The sequence below is a fragment of the Lucilia sericata genome, unplaced genomic scaffold (genome assembly GCF_015586225.1).
Source record: "Lucilia sericata isolate MDLA Ls3-8-SP2 unplaced genomic scaffold, ASM1558622v1 Contig000493F_arrow, whole genome shotgun sequence".
Taxonomy (NCBI): Eukaryota; Metazoa; Arthropoda; class Insecta; order Diptera; family Calliphoridae; genus Lucilia; species Lucilia sericata.
The window spans coordinates 114492-133572 of NW_023994507.1; the positions used below are offsets into that span (position 1 = coordinate 114492).

Genomic DNA, 19081 nt, shown 5'->3' on the forward strand with positions numbered 1-19081 from the left:
ACAGTCCGATAGGGTCCAAGGATCTGAAGTCTCAGCTATCTTTAAAATATTGTTGTAAAATTGAACCAAAAATTAACTAACAACAAATACATTTTCAAGACAATAACAATCGTTGATTTGAATTATAAAAACAATTTCAAATCAAATACATAAACGAACAACTTAAAAGCCAGCCATAGACATAAAATCAACACAAAAACTACTACCGGCAACAAAATATAAAGATAACAACAAATATGCACTGAAGAGGCACTTTTCAACAATGTCATTGACAATGGCATTGGCATTACTTACCGATATACATACCTTGTAAGTATGAAGACCGTAAGCCAAGCAAGGACTGAAGCACGCAAACATCACTTACACCTTTATGCTTTCGTCTTTGTTTTATGTTTTTAACAACTTGAAAAGTTAATTATCATTAAGGTAATGATGTTGTACATCATACACAACATCATGATCTTTAATAACAATTTCGACAACAATAACAACAAACACTAACTAACTTGCTTCAAGTGTTGTTGTTGTTGTTATTATTTGTATTTGCTGTAAATTTTACTATGTACGACCAACGGAATCAAAGATGTGTGAGAGTTTTTTTCAGTTTTTTTTTTTTTGGCTGGCTCACTAGCAACAACAGCAGTAGCTGAAGTAACAACAAACAACGAAATAAACGACGACAACAACAGAAGAGGCAACAGCAACAAGTACTGGCAGCAGTAGTTGTTGCTTTCTGAAAAAGAAAGAAGAAATTTTCTTACGCTGCATGCGAAGTAATTCGCTATGAGAAAGCAGGTGTATTAACCATTCTGCGGTTACCCATGGCACGAACTAGACGCGCGCGCGCACATTCAAACAATATACAATAATTTTTTTCTTTCTTACTTTAATAAAAAAAAAATTAAATAAAAAGAAGTTACAAAAATTTAAAACTACTCAAAAATATAAAAAAAATCTTTTGATAAATAAAACTTTACGATCGATTGCAAAAACTAGCTTGCCAAGACCAAGAAAAAAAGCATAAAAATTTTTGCAAAAAAAAGTTAAACATTTATTTAAAAGAGATGCTAATCTTATGGAAATTAACATAAACAAGGATTTAAAAAACCAATTGTGTAATAAGTTAAAAATAACAATATATTGTTGTTGGTAAAAGAAATTAAAAGTGTTAAAACAAGTTAAACAAAAAATTTTGGAAATTTCGTAAAATCTTAAGTGGGCTTTAACTCGTAAAGGACTTTAATACCCATAAATTCTATTCGGCCTTTAATGTGGGTCATTTGTTGGATTAAAGATCAGTTGGATTTATCTTATACGTAAACAACTTAATAAAAGTTTTAATTGTAAGTGCAATTTATTTATAAGAAAACAAAAAGTTATTATTTTAAAATTGTGTAAATGAATTAATAATGTAATCAAATTGAAAACAATTAAACATTTCATGTACGTAAAGCATAACTTTGAATATCTGCAATCAAAATGAAAATTTGGAATCGCGATATTTTTGAATTTCGTTACTAAATTAAATATAAAATTTTAACCGTATTTAAAATGTTTTAAACTTAGCTTGAATGACAGATTTTGTTTAACATATAAAGTTAAAGTTCGTTGGTTTGAAACCCATGAATAACCAGTAAAAACTTTTCGGAAACAATTTTAACATTTGATGGAAAAATGGACTGATAACCAATAGTGGGCGCGGCTCCTCCTATATAAATAATTCGTTTTTTCTGGGAAAATGTAGTATTAATATGAATGTTGAGGAAAATGAGGATATTGGGTTACTATTGCAGCAAGAGTCCACATTTTTCAACACTCAATATGAATATTTAAAAAAATTGGGATATGGAACTACGCATAAACAAATTGCATAATCGGGAAACAAAAATAGTTATAGTTTTAATCATTTTTATGTAACGAAATGAATTAAAACCCATATATATTTTTCTTAAGTTTCAATTAAATCGGTTGAAAACTAAATAATATTTCAATTTAATTTCACATTGACCTTAATTAATTAATTTTATTCGATTTTACTAAAATTTCAGATATATAAATGTTTCCTATTTTTATATATATTCTGAAAAGGTTTTGCATAAAATGCATAAGACTGAAGAATTAAACATGATTTCCAAAAAATTTACAATTTTTTTCCGAAATCCTCAAAACTGTGAGAGATATTGTCAATAAATCAGAAGATTTTTTAAAAATGTTTAAATTTGCTTAAGAAAATATTTGAAAGTCTGAAATTGGAGTTTGATTTATATCTTTTTGGAACGATAATTACATAGATATTTCAATTATTTCCTGTTCAAATCCAAAAACATAAAGTAAGTGCTAATTTCTAGCGCCTCAGATGGAAATCGAACCCTCTACCTCCAGTCTAACAGATTTGAAAATTAACTTACCGGAGGCCACAGTTGAAGGGTTCCTATCGCCCTAAATATTTCCAGAATGTATTTTTATAACTCAGAATATAAGTGGCAAATATTCAGCACTTCTTTAAAATGATCAAACATCAGTAGGCGGATTTTTCATAGCAGCAGTGAAAAAGCGTCTTATTAATAATGTGCTATATAACTGCTTACTAATAAGTCATCTTCCTCGCGAAGCTAAAAAAGCTTTATATGTTCTTTCATACGGTTTACATCGAAATTTTCCAGTGTTCTACACAGAAAGAATAATCGCATACTAAGTTTAACTTATTTTTTCTCAGCTTTAGCCTAAAGCGTACTTAAAAATTAAGCTCTGGATTCTTAAAATCAACATATCGTCATTGATTAAACAAATCGAGAGCAAAAATTCTTTAACCAAATGTGAAAGCGAGTTATACTGAAATGTTTTTATAGTCTTACTAGCTTACCCAGTGTGCTTCGCTGCACTTAAAACCATATTCCTATATAAAATTTTTTCTATCTGTTATACATATATTCCCAGATTTACGACTTTTAGTACATATTTTATATGGGAGGAGCCAAGCCCACTATTTCTAGTAGAATTATTCTTAAACCAAATGTTCATATTGATGATAAAGCTTCTTATTCTACTATTGAACTCTACGACCTGCCGTAGTTCACATGGATGTCAAAGTTCTTCTTGCAAAATTTTATGACTCTATATCTAATAGATTCTTAAATTTTTGTACTTATTTCATATGAGGAGTGTCATGCCCTATTTTATATGGGGAGTGTCAAGGCCCCTATCCGCCAATTTGAGGATTCTAACTATAATAGTTTCCCAAATATACGAATTTTTGTAATTAGTTTACGTGGGGGTATCTGGTCCTCAATTGCAAGTCCGCCCAATTTGTTTATATATGAAATGCCTCGCCCACTTTACCCATTTTACAACTGTGGGCAAGTTGTTCATATGGATGTCAAAGTTGTCCATACAAAATTTGAGGACTCTAGCTGTAGCCGTTTCTAAAATAAACTACTTTTAATACTGACTATCTATGTGGGCGTGGCATTTTGGCTACTTGAAATATTAAAATTAAAAGTAGCCTATAGTTCCTTCCAGACATAAACACACATTCGTTTTAATAGATATAGATTTCATACACTGAAAATAATCCATTCTTAACTTTATAAAGAAAAAATTCGTTATATTTACGAAAATTTCGTGTATAATACGAAATGTTATTAAAGCAAACTCTTTTCAAATTTTACGAAAGTACGAAAACTTTTTGTAATATCTTTTTCGGAAATTTGAGCCAATTTAAACACAATAATATTAATTACATTATAATTAAATAAAAACACTACTTTTTAATAAAGTTAACAAATTGTTCTTGAAATAAGTAGTTGAGTTTTTAACAATTGATATCGCCATATTTAAAATGTATATTTAAATGCTAATGTGTATATACATTTATATAACAGTAATTTAACTACAATGAACGTTTTTGCTGAAATATTCTGAATTCTGAAATCAAGTAGGAAACAAACTCAAAACAAGAAAATTTTGATATAAATTCACTTCTTTACATTCTTAAAGTATGCATTCCGACTTAGATCAAACCGAGAAATCTTGAATAAGATATATCTTAAGATAACTTTGACTCTAAGAGAGCTTAAATTAGGTTTTCCGTACATAACGGATCTGTACTTGAATCAAGTATTATTGTATTTGATTTTATTAATATCGTACTTAACGTACTATTGACAAAACTCTGGGTTGATTGAAATACGGATTACTCGATTATTTTTGCTGTGTTGTTCCATTCTGAGTGCTTTATTCGACACTCTTTAGATTATGTGTTGGAACTAAAACGAAACTTAAAAAGTTTAAAGCTATAAAAATCTATAAAATAATTTTTAAATTAGTTATGACGATGTACGTGTACTCAAGATCATAAACGACTGCCAAATGTAAAATAAGCTTAGCATCGATTCCAATATCAAATAAGAGAATATTACAACCAAATTTTAACGATTCAGAATTACTTCATAATTTTATACCATTAACTATCTTACACTTGCTAATTTATTAAAATTAATTACACCAATTTATAATTCACCATTAAAAATCTTCAAAAGATTTGTGGAATTTGAAACCTACTTTGGTGTTTGCGGCATTTATATCTTTGTGGGTTATTAATGACAGTGTTATACAATTTGCTAACTGCTTGTCAGTTAAGAGTTTCTTTTTCGATTATTCATTTACAAAGAATTTATAAATGATATTTTTTTATTAAATATACAATTGTATGTATTATTTAATAAACAAACAGATATTTTTTATATTTAGTTAGCGATTTATGGCTTTTTCAATTATATCTTTTTCATTTCAAAGTAGGTGGCAGCTGTAATAATCTTTTATTACTCAATTGTAGTTGTTCATTTATTTCGTTTTCTAACTTTCATTTTTAATTTCTATTGGCATTTATTAGGTACTTCAATCTTGTATATGTTTTAGTTGTTAACTGGATTTTTAATTGTATTTGTTCGATCATAAAATTTATTTTACTTCTTTATAAGTTTATGTGCTGGTTAGATATTGATTTTGCTTAGAAAATTATTTCCTTCTTGACAAGAGTAGTCGAGATTATAGACTAGTCGAGAATGTGGCTTAGTCAAGACTATAGACTAACCTATAGTCAAGGCTATAGACTGATTTATAGTCAAGACTATAGACTGATCTATAGTAAAGACCATAGACGGATCTATAGTTAAGACTATACACTGATCTATAGTCAAGACTATAGACTGATCTATAATCAAGACTATAGATTTATCCATGGTCATGACTATATACTGATCTATAGTCAAGACTACAGACTGATTTATAGTCAAGACTGTAGACTGGTCTATAGTCAAGACTATAAACTGATCTATTGTCAAAGCTATAGTCTTATCTATAGTTAAGTCACGACTATAAACTGATCTATAAAAAAGACTGTAGACTGATCTATAGTCAAGAGTTTAAACTGATCTGTAACAAAGACTATAGACTGATCTATAGTCAGGACTATAGACTTAACTCTAGTAAAGAATTTAGACATATTTATAGTCAAGACCGTAGACTGATCCATAGTCAAGACTATAGACTGATCTATAGTCAAGACTATAGACTTATCTATAGTCAAGACTATATACTGATCTATAGTTAAGACTATAGACTGATCTATAGTCAAGACTATAGACTGATCTATAGTCAAGACTATAGACTGATCTATAGTCAAGACTATAGACTGATCTATAGTCAAGACTTTAGACTGATCTATAGTCAAGACTATAGACTGATCTGTAGTCAAGACTACAGACTTATTTATAGTCAAGACTATAGACTGATCTGTATTTAAGACTATAGACTGATTTATATTTAAGACTATAGACTGATCTATATTTAAGACTATAGACTGATCTATAGTCAATACTATAGACCGACTTATAGTATTATATATATAGACTGATGCATAGTCAAGTCTTTAGACTGATAAATAATCAAGACTATAGACTGACCTATAATTAAGAAAATATATTTATCTATGGTCAAGACTGTAGATTTATCTATGGTCAAGACTATAGACTGATCTATGGTCAAGACTACAGACTGATCTATAGTCAAGACTATAGGCTGATCTATTGTCAAGACTATAGTCTGATCTATAGTTAAGTCAAGACTATAAACTGATCTATATTGATCTGACTAATAGTCAGGACTATAGACTTATCTCTAGTAATGAATATAGACCTATTTATAGTCAAGACCATAAACTGATCTATAGTTAGGACTGTAAACTGATCTATAGTTAATATTATATACTTATCTATAGTCAAAACTATAGAATGATCTATAGTTAAGACTATAGACTGATCTATACTCAAGACTTTAGACTGATCTATAGTCAAGACTATAGACTGATCTATAGTCAGGACTATAGACTGATCTATGGTCAAGACTTTAGACTGATCTATAGTCAAGACTTTAGACTGATCTATAGTCAAGACTATAGACTGTTCTATAGTCAAGACTATAGACTGATCTATAGTCAAGACCATAGACTGATCTATAGTCAAGACTATAGACAGATCTATAGTCAATACTAGAGATTGAAATATGTATTAATATATGTATAATTGATATATGTATAATCAAAACAAAAAAAAAATATTTATAGTCAAGAGTATTGACCCATCTATAGTTAAGACTAATAACATATAAATATTTAAAATTGAATTTAATAAATTTTTCACAAATAATGGATTTATCTGAATTATTGCTTAGTTAATTGCAAATTTTACACATTAATAACGTCATCGAATTTACATATTCAAAATTAAACTACATATTTAAAAAATTTTAAATGATGTTAAAAAAATATTCAAATTATAGCGAGTAATAGCAAAAAGAGGTTTCTTGTCTAAATCTTTCTCTTTAAGTAAAAAAAACAAGGTTCGTTTCTTAAGTCTTGCCAAGTTAATGTGGGCTACAAAAACAGCAACAACAAACAACAGCTAGTAATAAACATGTATGTGTCTTAAGTCTTGCGTTTTAATTGAGAAATTACCAAAGGAATCATGTTTTATTATTATTATGTATGTAAATAGTCATAGATAATCAAAGATTGTATGGATTTAAATAACTAAATTAATTGATGTGATGCTTAATAACAATAAAAAAAAAACTTTAAATGAAAATGAAATTTTTTTATTATTACAAAATAAGCTCTAATAAAACCCCATAGCGAATGATTTTATTGCAACCATATAAATAAGCGTAAATAAATCAAAATGAAAATTTAAATTTGAATTTCAATAAATACGAAAAAAGTAACGCTATAACGTGATTTTGTGTGAGTGTTATTTTTTTTTCAATTCATAAAAGTCAACACTTTGAATTCAGGTGTTATGGTTCATGATCTTATTTGTCGTTGTTTTATTTCTTCTTTAACATTGTTTATGTTCTGAACAATAATATCTCATGATTTTTTTTTGAAGCTTTGTGTGTAAACTTTGTTTTGGTTCCAAATAAAAAAAAGATCTCCCAATTTCAATTTTACTTTTTTTTCGAGACATGCAGTCAAGTAGCGGGTAAAGTGTTTTTACTCTTTTTTGTTTTCAGCTTTTCTGGCTCTTGTCTGCTTTTACAGACAAGGTGCGGTCTTTTTTTAAGTGGTAGATGAAGATGATGATTAAGTAAAAGATGTTGAGGAAAAAAACTAAAAAGTTTTATTAAAGAAGAAAGAAAAATATTGGTGTTTAAGTGAATGTGTGAGATTTGATAATTTGTGGGAAAGAGTTTGTTTTTTCATTTTTGTAAATTAATGAAATGTAAACACATTAATTTTGATGAAATTATTTGATGTTTTTATTGGTGATGTAAATTACAAAGAAATTTTCACTTCTGTTTTGTTGTTGTTATTTCATTCATAAAAATTTCTGTTTTAAACATTGAAAGTATTTTCTGTTTACACACATTAACACATGACAAACGCATGAGTTGAGTTTTAACATAAATTTTTTCGGGTGCTTAATAATTGGATTATAACGTTTGTGATTTGTTTTCTTTAAAAGTCATATGTAATGATCTACGAAAGTAAAACTATATTATGTCTTATTATTTGTAACAGTTGTATATTTGATTCATAAATACTTTTTGTGCATATCTGATGGACTGGAAATGTGTTAAGTTGAAACAGAGTGACTAAATTATTTATGTATGTATATTATAATACATATTTAAATATAGCTCCTTATAAAGTTATATAGGTTGATCTGAATTAGTATATATACTGCATGTCATTATTTACTTATTATCACTTTGATAATAATTGTATCACATTTTATTTGGTTAAATCATATTGATTTACATACGGTCATAGTCATATTGTATATTAGGACATACTGCAAATTTAAATATTTTTAGATTTAAAATTGATTTTGATATTATCTATAATCTAGTCTATTGTTCGTCGTAGTATAGTCTAGTCTATCGTCTAGTCTATAGTCTAGTCTATAGTCTAGTCTATAGTCTAGCTATAGTCTAGTCTATAGTCTAGTCTATAGTCTAGTCTATAGTCTAGTCTATAGTCTAGTCTATAGTCTAGTCTATGTCTAGTCTATAGTCTAGTCTAGTCTTATAGTCTAGTCTATAGTCTAGTCTATAGTCTAGTCTATAGTCTAGTCTATAGTCTAGTCTATAGTCTAGTCTATAGTCTAGTCATAGGTCTAGTCATAGTCTAGTCTATAGTCTAGTCTATAGTCTAGTCTATAGTCTAGTTCTATAGTCTAGTCTATAGTCTAGTCTATAGTCCCTAGTCTATAGTCTAGTCTATAGTCTAGTCTATAGTCTAGTCTATATAGTCTAGTCTATAGTCTAGTCTATAGTCTAGTCTATAGTCTAGTCTATAGTCTAGTCTATAGTCTAGTCTATAGTCTAGTCTATAGTCTAGTCTATAGTCTAGTCTATAGTCTAGTCTATAGTCTAGTCTATAGTCTAGTCTATAGTCTAGTCTATAGTCTAGTCTATAGTCTAGTCTATAGTCTAGTCCATAGTCTAGTCTATAGTCTAATCTATAGTCTAGTCTATAGTCTAGTCTATAGTCTAGTCTATAGTCTAGTCTATAGTCTAGTCTATAGTCTAGTCTATAGTCTAGTCTATAGTCTAGTCTATAGTCTAGTCTATAGTCTAGTCTATAGTCTAGTCTATAGTCTAGTCTATAGTCTAGTCTATGGTCTAGTCTATAGTCTAGTCTATAGTCTAGTCTATAGTCTAGTCTATAGTCTAGTCTATAGTCTAGTCTATGGTCTAGTCTATAGTCTAGTCTATAGTCTAGTCTATAGTCTAGTCTATAGTCTAGTCTAGTATAGTCTATAGAATAGTCTATAGTCTAGTCTATAGTCTAGTCTATAGTCTAGTCTATAGTCTAGTCTATAGTCTAGTCTATAGTCTAGTCTATAGTATAGTCTATAGAATAGTCTATAGTATAGTCTATAGTATAGTCTATAGTATAGTCTATAGTCAAGTCAATAGTCTAATCTATAGTCTAGTCTATAGTTTAGTCTAGTTTATAGTCATGTCTATAGTCTAGTATACAGTGTAGTCTATAGTCTAGTCTACAGTTTAGTCTACAGTCTAGCATAATGCTTAGTCTATAATTTAGTCTATAGTCTAGCTTATATGATGAGACAACATAATCTGTGTTGCATTTGCGCCTCCTGGAGCATGTTAACTTGATGAACTTTCTCCATCTTGTTGTTATTGCCGGGACTAAAACTGGTAGTGTCAAAGGTATTCTCAGACTGTTCTTGGTGGCACTTGCAGATCGTTGGTTAAAGTTCTGAACATCTCTTTACGATAAAAGTTATTAAATTTTTATTATTAATCCCAGATCTATTGGTTGCATGTTCCAAGTGGCGATTGGCAACAAAAATTTGAAATTTTACGGATTTAAAAGATCGAAAACTTATGTATATGTTTCGTACATTTATCGACAATAAAAACTACGATTGGCATTAGTCATTCGTTGTAAAAAGAAAGTTCATACCAAAATCATAACGTTTTTAACAGACTGACGAAGAGGAAGATTACCTAGAGATTTATTTTTTTGTGGATTTACGTTCAATATTTTGATGTTGCATAAACGTTTAATGGTTTTAATCAAATAAATTTCATTTAATTTTAATTAATTTCATGTTATTGTTTGTTTATAAGCATCCAATAACAACAAAAAATACAATTAAACAATTGAAAAATCACTGTGAACCAAAACTCACAATAAAAATAAACACTTGTCAGAATACTTGAGGCTAAAATACATTATCGTACCAATGAATTGAAAACAACAAAAAGTACAATTACAATACGATTTTGGCCTAAAGGCATGTCAGATGTTATTGGTGGTTGGAACTACTAGTGGTAGAGGCTGGTTTGGCTGGTAGGATGTATCTATGGTTGTTGGTTATTTTGTTGTATAGCTATTATTGTGATTGTTTTGAACGACACTTGTAGCAATTAATAGCAAAATCATGTTAAATTTAAACAACAACGACAATCACAAGTGAAAAACTGAATAACAAATAAACTCGTGATAATATTGATCCATTCTATAAAAAATACAAATAAAATCAAAATTTTTGCATTTAACTTTCACTATTTATAGTTAAATTTAACATTTTGTAGCTATTTTTAACTTTATAAATTTTTTGTTTTATTTTATTATTATTTTTATTTTGCAGATTTCGAAAATCACCTTTTAATTACAATGAGGATTAAGAAATTTACTTTAACAATAGCGCTGTGTCTATTATTTCAGGTGAGTTTTAAAGATTGATATAAGTTTTGTAGTAAATAATAAAAGGGGGAATTTAAAAGTAAAGAATAAAATATTATGTATACGCCTTGATAGATTGAATCTAATATCAATCATACGTAAGTGAATAACAAGTAAGAAAGTACACTCGCGATTGGCTGTCGGAAAATTAAACTTGATTAACATAACCATGCGTTTCAGAGCTCTTTTAAGGGAGACCGGATAATTCGTCCATTGGACCATAGATCTGACTATAGAATAGACTATAGACTAGACTATAGACTAGACTATAGACTAGACTATAGACTAGACTATAGACTAGACTATAGACTAGACTATAGACTAGACTATAGACTAGACTATAGACTAGACTATAGACTAGACTATAGACTAGACTATAGACTAGACTATAGACTAGACTATAGACTAGACTATAGACTAGACTATAGACTAGACTATAGACTAGACTATAGACTAGACTATAGACTAGACTATAGACTAGACTATAGACTAGACTATACACTAGACTATAGACTAGACTATAGACTAGACTATAGACTAGACTATACACTAGACTATAGACTAGACTATACACTAGACTATAGACTAGACTATAGACTAGACTATAGACTAGACTATAGACTAGACTATAGACTAGACTATAGACTAGACTATAGACTAGACTATAGACTAGACTATAGACTAGACTATAGACTAGACTATAGACTAGACTATAGACTAGACTATAGACTAGACTATAGACTAGACTATAGACTAGACTATAGACTAGACTATAGACTAGACTATAGACTAGACTATAGACTAGACTATAGACTAGACTATAGACTAGACTATAGACTAGACTATAGACTAGACTATAGACTAGACTATAGACTAGACTATAGACTAGACTATAGACTAGACTATAGACTAGACTATAGACTAGACTATAGACTAGACTATAGACTAGACTATAGACTAGACTATAGACTAGACTATAGACTAGACTATAGACTAGACTATAGACTAGACTATAGACTAGACTATAGACTAGACTATAGACTAGACTATAGACTAGACTATAGACTAGACATATAGACTAGACTATAGACTAGACTATAGGACTAGACTATAGACTAGACTATAGACTAGACTATAGACTAGACTATAGACTAGACTATAGACTAGACTATAGACTAGACTATAGACTAGACTATATAGACTAGACTATAGACTAGACTATAGCCTAGACTCTAGACTAGACTATAGACTAGACTATAGACTAGACTATAGACTAGACTATAGACTAGACTATTAGACTAGACTATAGACTAGACTATAGACTAGACTATAGACTAGACTATAGACTAGACTATAGACTAGGGACTATAGACTAGGACTATAGACTAGGACTATAGACTAGACTATAGACTAGACTATAGACTAGACTATAGACTAGACTTAGACTAGACTATAGACTAGACTATAGACTAGACTATGACTAGTAGACTAGACTATAGACTAGACTATAGACTAGACTATAGACTAGACTATAGACTAGACTAGAAGCTATAGACTAGACTATAGGACTGAATAGACAGACTATAGACTAGACTATAGACTAGACTATAGACTAGACTATAGACTAGACTATAGACTAGACTATAGACTAGACTATAGACTAGACTATAGACTAGACTATAGACTAGACTATAGGACTAGACTATAGACTAGACTATAGACTAGACTATAGACTAGACTATAGACTAGACTAGACTATAGACTAGACTATAGACTAGACTATAGACTAGACTATAGACTAGACTATAGACTAGACTATAGACTAGACTATAGACTAGACTATAGACTAGACTATAGACTAGACTATAGACTAGACTATAGACTAGACTATAGACTAGACTATAGGACTAGACTATAGACTAGACTATAGACTAGACCTATAGACTAGAACTATAGACTAGACTATAGACTAGACTAGATAGACTAGACTATAGACTAGACTATAGACTAGACTATAGACTAGACTATAGACTAGACTATAGACTACACTATAGACTAAGACTTAGACTAGACTTTAGACTATAGACTATAGACTATAGACTATAGACTATAGACTAGACTAGACTAGACTAGACTAGACTAGACTAGACTAGACTAGACTAGACTAGACTAGACTAGACTAGACTAGACTAGACTAGACTATAGACTAGACTACAGACTAGACTGAACTATAATCGATAATAAGTCTACAGACTAGACTATAGACTTGACTAAACTATTATATATAGACTAGACCACAGACTTGACTATTGGCTGTGCTATAGACTACACTATAGCTTAGAAAGTGTATTTTCCAATACCATAAAGTATTGATAAAAGTATTGAATTTTCCATGCCTTATATAATGAAAACTTTTCCATTCTTCTCTAAACTTCTCCACTTGACTTGAAAAATATTACAATAAAATATCTGCGGTTAAGTAACTAATTTTGATTATTTACCCATTTATGTTTACTTTCCCTTTATTATACTATTTTAAATATGATTTTCATACACTAGCTTTATTATCCTAAGTAATGCCCATGATAGCAATTAAATGCTTTTTAAATAATCATAAGCATTTGCAGAGATAAATTGCTTAGCAAATTTTTGTATTCCCTTTAATGGCATTAACAAAAAACAAAACAACAGTTAGACTTAATTATTTGAAATAACTATTTTTTGCATTTATTTTCCTTTAGATTGGTAAGCATAAATAAAAAGTCCATTTAAGCCGTATTTAAAGAAAAAAGTTCATTAACTTCTTGAAACCTCAATGACACAATTTTATTATTTTTTTCGAGGTTTTATTAAGCTGGTTTATGTATTTGTTGAGGGTTTATCAAAAACTTGAAAATCAACATGCCATTCAAACCTTGACTTGCCTTTTAGCATATTTCCACAAACATCATTAAGAAACTAAGGAAAATTTCACTTTTATTTGGCGTCTTCCAAGTCACAAACAACAACAGCAAAATCGTGGAAAAATAAGTAAGAAAAACACTCTTCCTTTTATTTTGATACGTTATGACGATAATGATAAACACAAGTTGGAAAAAAGTATTATTTTGTTTTCCTTTTTTTACTAAATTTAATTTTCTTCGCCATATTTTCCTGTTAAGTTTGTTTTTTTTTCATTGCTGTAGTAGTTGATGCTGTTTAGTAGTTGTTGCTGCTTTGACTTTTGGCCTTACAGCAGCAAATGAAAATAAAAATCGTTCAAATTCTGTAGTTTTTGGCAAAAATCCCACCAGACCAGAAAAGCACACATTTAAGTATTTATTATGATGATACGAGTATTGTAGAAAATTATAGAAAAAAACTGGAAAAAGTTGACACATGATTTTTCATAGTGCTTGCAACATTGAGAGATCCTGAAGAAAAAGTTTTCTTCTCTAGCGTCAGTTTTAATAAACAAGGGATAAAGTTTTTATAGAGAAAAAATGTCTGATGAATTTTTTGGAATTATATCGTTTAATTTTCTTCAGAATACTCTACTGGGGATGACCCTTACTTATGCAGTTCACTGTGTTGGAACTAGAAAATAATGAGTATATTAGACAAAAAATAGGAGGACTAGCAATAGGAGGCGTGGCACCACCCATATGAATTAATTACAATCATTGTTTTATCTGGGAAATTATTAGAGCTTGAAGTTTCAAAATTTGCACAAATAACTTTAACACGTTCATGTAGGAATGTGGCAGGACTTTTATTAGTTAGGCTTAGAAACTCCCATATGAATTATATAAAAAAATCTGAGAAGCTATTGCAACTGAAATCTTAAAATTTGGTAGGAAGAACTTTGACATCCATCTGAACATTTGTGCAATAAATAGGCAGACTAGCAATAGGGGCAGATTGCCGCATTCGATTCTGGTCACGATTATAGATTCCAGATGGACGTAAGTCAAGAGTATTAAAATGTGCATTATTTAGATTATAAAGCCTATTCTCGGTCGGGTCTCGTTAGCGAAACAGAAATCAACAATTTTAGTAGCGACAGTGGGTAACATGTAACCATATATTCTCTCTTACCTGTTGGCTTTTATCATCGATCCGTTCGCTTTCAGCCTCTGCAGCGAATTTCCTGCATGTTGGAAGATTGCTTATGTAACGCCAATTCCTTGAAAGGGAGAAGCTAGCAATAGCAGTTTTTTCTTCACACTTTTCAAATCTTTGGAAAGTAACTTCCACATTTAGAGACCAATAATTTACTTAAGGACCACCAGTATGGCTTTCGTAGATGTCGCTAGCCTTCCTTGCGAAAAATGATGTCATTCCCTTCAACATTTTGGCGAAAGTAAAGTGTTGGCTCTGGATATTTTCAATGCGTTTGATAGAGCATGGCCTGGTGCTCCTATCTCAAAACTAATTGCATATATATATTTATTTCGAGCTTTCCCAGAGATCGCACTATACGAGTTGTTACAGATGGGATCTCATCAAACGAGTTCAAGATTAATTCAGGGGTACCGTAAGGCACCATTCTTTCCCCTACTCTTTTTCTTATTTTCATAAAAGACCTCCTTTGTCTTTCAACTATATCTTTTGCCGATGACAGCACTATATCCCATTCGTTAACATTCAATTATAGACCAATTCCTTTAGAGATTGGGATAAGATGTCGAAGTTCTTTACATGAACACCTGCCTTGATGGCCCAATTTCACGGTGGTCTTTTTCATTAACTGCGTGAGCTTTTTTGAGGACTCACTACCGGCCTTTGTGAATGTGGTTCTACCGATCCATCTACAAGCGCTTGTTCAACTACTCAAGCTATCTTATCTCTGACCATTACCTTTACCACTATGCACTTGGGATGGCCTTTATTGAGTCCGCAACAACACCTACAGATGTAATCGCTAGACTGAAACACGAATCCATCAAATAAGCCGAGGACTAGTTCTTAATCACAGAGAACACACTCTTATATCCGATATGAACACAGTAAATCCTGGATATACCCGGACAATTAAGGAAAATTCCATGTTACCTTACCTTCATCACCATTCAACCCATCACACTTTCAATTCATCCGACACACTCATTGCGATAAACATTCGACTCACTCGGAAACTATTGATGTTCTGGACATGACAATACAGTGCGATACCTGTATCACAACCCCCATATATGGGACGGAGCTTGAAAGTCTACAGAAGAGGGCGACGGTACTTATCGGTGACAGTAGGGTAGTCAACTCTATTGATTCTCAGGAGTACCGTCATAATGTCGGATGTAGTTCATTGTTCTATCGATATTACAATGGAGTGCGTTCCTCTGAAATTAGGGAACACTTGTTCTTGCAGAAGTAAGAAGATTTAAATCAAAAGTCCATAAACAATACTACGTCTATCCTACCTCCCACAAACTTTTTTCCTCATTCCAACACAATGCACTGCATAAGTAGAGATCATTTCCTGAGTGGTGGACCAAGAAAAAACAACTCCTTTAGATTGTTTCAGAATTTTAACGGGATTTTACGTTTGATATTTTGAAGAGTTACAAATGGAATGATAAAATCAAAATACCACCATCTTTTAGTACTCCTTTATACATATAAAAAATGATAAAGGCTGTTATATATGCCAATAAACTAGAGTTGAATAAATATTTTTTGGCCGGTTATTTTGGTTGTGAACAATAAAAACTGTAGTTGTAAGCAACAGCTTCTTTCTTAAGATTCGCTCAAACAAACTTAAAATACAAAATGATGATGATGATGATAATGACGTTGTTGTCGTAGTCTGCGGCTACAGACGCAGTCAAACCAAATTAAGAAGTTTATAGAAAAAGATAAAGGAAAAATAAAACTGAATCTAATAAAACTCCCCACCATAAGCAGCAAAATGAACAAGTAAGTATCACGTTCTTCAAATGTCGTTACTTTCTCTCTCTAAAACGCCAATGACTTAGGCAGGCAGTGTTTTTTCCGACGTCTTCTCCTTAATGATGTTGATAATGAAGAAGGATTGTTAATGTTACAGCTTTGTCTGTTTAGGCCTACTACTGAAAATTATTTTACAATTTTTGGCATTTTCTTCTTCATTTTCATTTCTTTCGTTTGGAGGTCACCAGTTGTTGCTGTTGTTGTTATTGTGGATGTTGTTGGTACGTTTTTTGTTTTGAAGTTTTTTTTGATAAACTTTTGCTTTTTATTGTATTTTTCCCCCGCAACGTCCTCGTCTGCTGGCATGCACTTTGTGTCTGGAGCTGTTTCAACTCATTTTCATTATTAATTTCCGCATTATGGTCGTTGGTGGGTTGGTTGGTTGCTCATAATGTGGCAACTACAAGTCAACATACAACATTCATTCATTCACTCACAAATTCGGTCCTGTCGTCATGTTGTCTATTGAAATATACTTTTTCGTTTTTTTTTCACATTATTAGTTTTTGTTGCTGTTGTGGTTGTTATACTGTTTAATATTTTTAGACAAACTTGGCTTATGATTGTGTACAATATTGTTAATTTGATTTGAAATTGTTTGTGTATTTGAATAAGTGAGTCTATCCGTCTGTCTGTACGTCATGTCCGCTGGTCTGTTGAAATGTTTTGTAAATTTACCATGACAATTTAAACGTTTATTAAGTTAAATTAATTTATGTTTTTTCTAATGATTTTTTATAATTTTATGAGTTTTTGATAAAATTTATGATTTAGCTAAATGTAAACTATATATAAATATTTAACTCAATATTAATGTGCATACATTTTAATGGACCTTTAATTAAATAACTTTATGTTTATTTTGTTGTCGTTTTACAAAGTAAAAGTTTTATAAGCCTGTTAAAATTGTTTTGAATTTGAAAGGAAAAAACCGTTTATCGAAAATGTTACATAAATATTTAATTACATCAGCAATATTTTTAGTGGAAAACAAATTTCATCAAATTATCTTCAAAATTGCGACCTGGAGCGTGCACACAAGGTTTACATGGACACACAGACGGACAGACAGACAGACATACAAACAGACGGACGGACAGACGGACATAACTTAATCGACTCAGAAAGTGATTCTGAGATGGTGGGTGTAGGACTAATCTTTTTGCAAAAATCACACAAACACATAATACCAACACCACCTCCCCCAACTATAGTGCTCTAGGTTATAATGAATGTATGTTTATTTGTTTGTGTGTATAAACGTCCGACATCTGGACCGATTTATATTGAATTTTCAAGTAGATGAGTTGCCACGCACACACTTATTATTCGAATATCTCAAAAACTGCAACAGCTAGAGTCATCAACTTTTGTATGGACAACATTGACATTCATATGAACATTTAGGCACTTCCCATATAATATCAATATGAATATTTAAGACAAAAATGAGGCTTCGCATTTTCCATATGAAATAAATACAAAAGTTCGTGAATCTTTCTAGATTAGTGCTATAATCTCCAACAACTTTGCACGGCCAACTTGGAAATAAAAACATACACTCGCCATTGAATTCGGGTATAGCTAGGTTATGTTATCGCAGGTAGCCAATATAGCTTTACTTGGGTCCAAGTTGATCCCTTTGTAAAGTACCTCTAAGAAGAAAAGAAAAATAGGGAAGGGAAGGAACAAGGCATAATTGGCAAAAAGCAAAAAAACATGACTGTAAAGATTACGTCCTGATTAGAGGGAATACCGAAGTTTACACCCATTCTGACAAATTAATTAACGCCTTATTCGACAATTCGGATCGATCGTCAAAGTAGACCGATCCCAGCGTCCGAATTTGGGTCTCTGCTAAGGCAGAACAATTACACAGAGGAAAAAGGAAATATACACGCCTGGTACCAAATTGAGACCAAAGAGTTTATAATTTGTCAATAACATCCGTTTTCAAAGTATATACATACGTACGACAATACTATGTAATGTTGACAACGCAATGTTGTCGACATTGCAAAAATTCGTTGTCGAAATCTAAATTTTATACACATCCGTTGTCTAAATATTAACAAACGTGGTAAGCTCACTATTGGCAACGGATTGTTGTACGTATGTATATATTTAGACCTGCGTGGATCTATATCGGGGCAAGGCGCTTTAGCTATTGAGCATGTGTGTTCACGAGACCATCGGTCACGAGCAATAGAGGAGTAGTTTTAAATAATCTGTATCTTTATTGCAAGAAGTGGAACACCGCAGAAATAATCTATTAAATAGCAGCTTGACTATCGGTATAAACTCTGACATAGCTATTAGATATCCGATTGTACCTTAGCCAATTCGACGCCCACTTTATCGCTAATAATTCAT

At 30.9% G+C, this 19081-nt stretch overlaps 1 protein-coding gene across 1 annotated transcript in view; it reads left to right on the forward strand.

Moving 5' to 3' along the window:
* The first annotated feature begins 720 nt into the window (after window positions 1-720).
* The window catches only part of LOC119605524, a 32776-nt gene continuing 14415 nt past the window's right edge, over window positions 721-19081 (forward strand). Inside the window, exons 1-2 of the mRNA XM_037958694.1 lie at window positions 721-1343; window positions 10683-10759. Coding sequence (XP_037814622.1) covers window positions 10709-10759 — 51 coding nt within the window. The 5' untranslated portion in view covers window positions 721-1343; window positions 10683-10708. The remainder of the gene's footprint in view (window positions 1344-10682; window positions 10760-19081) is intronic.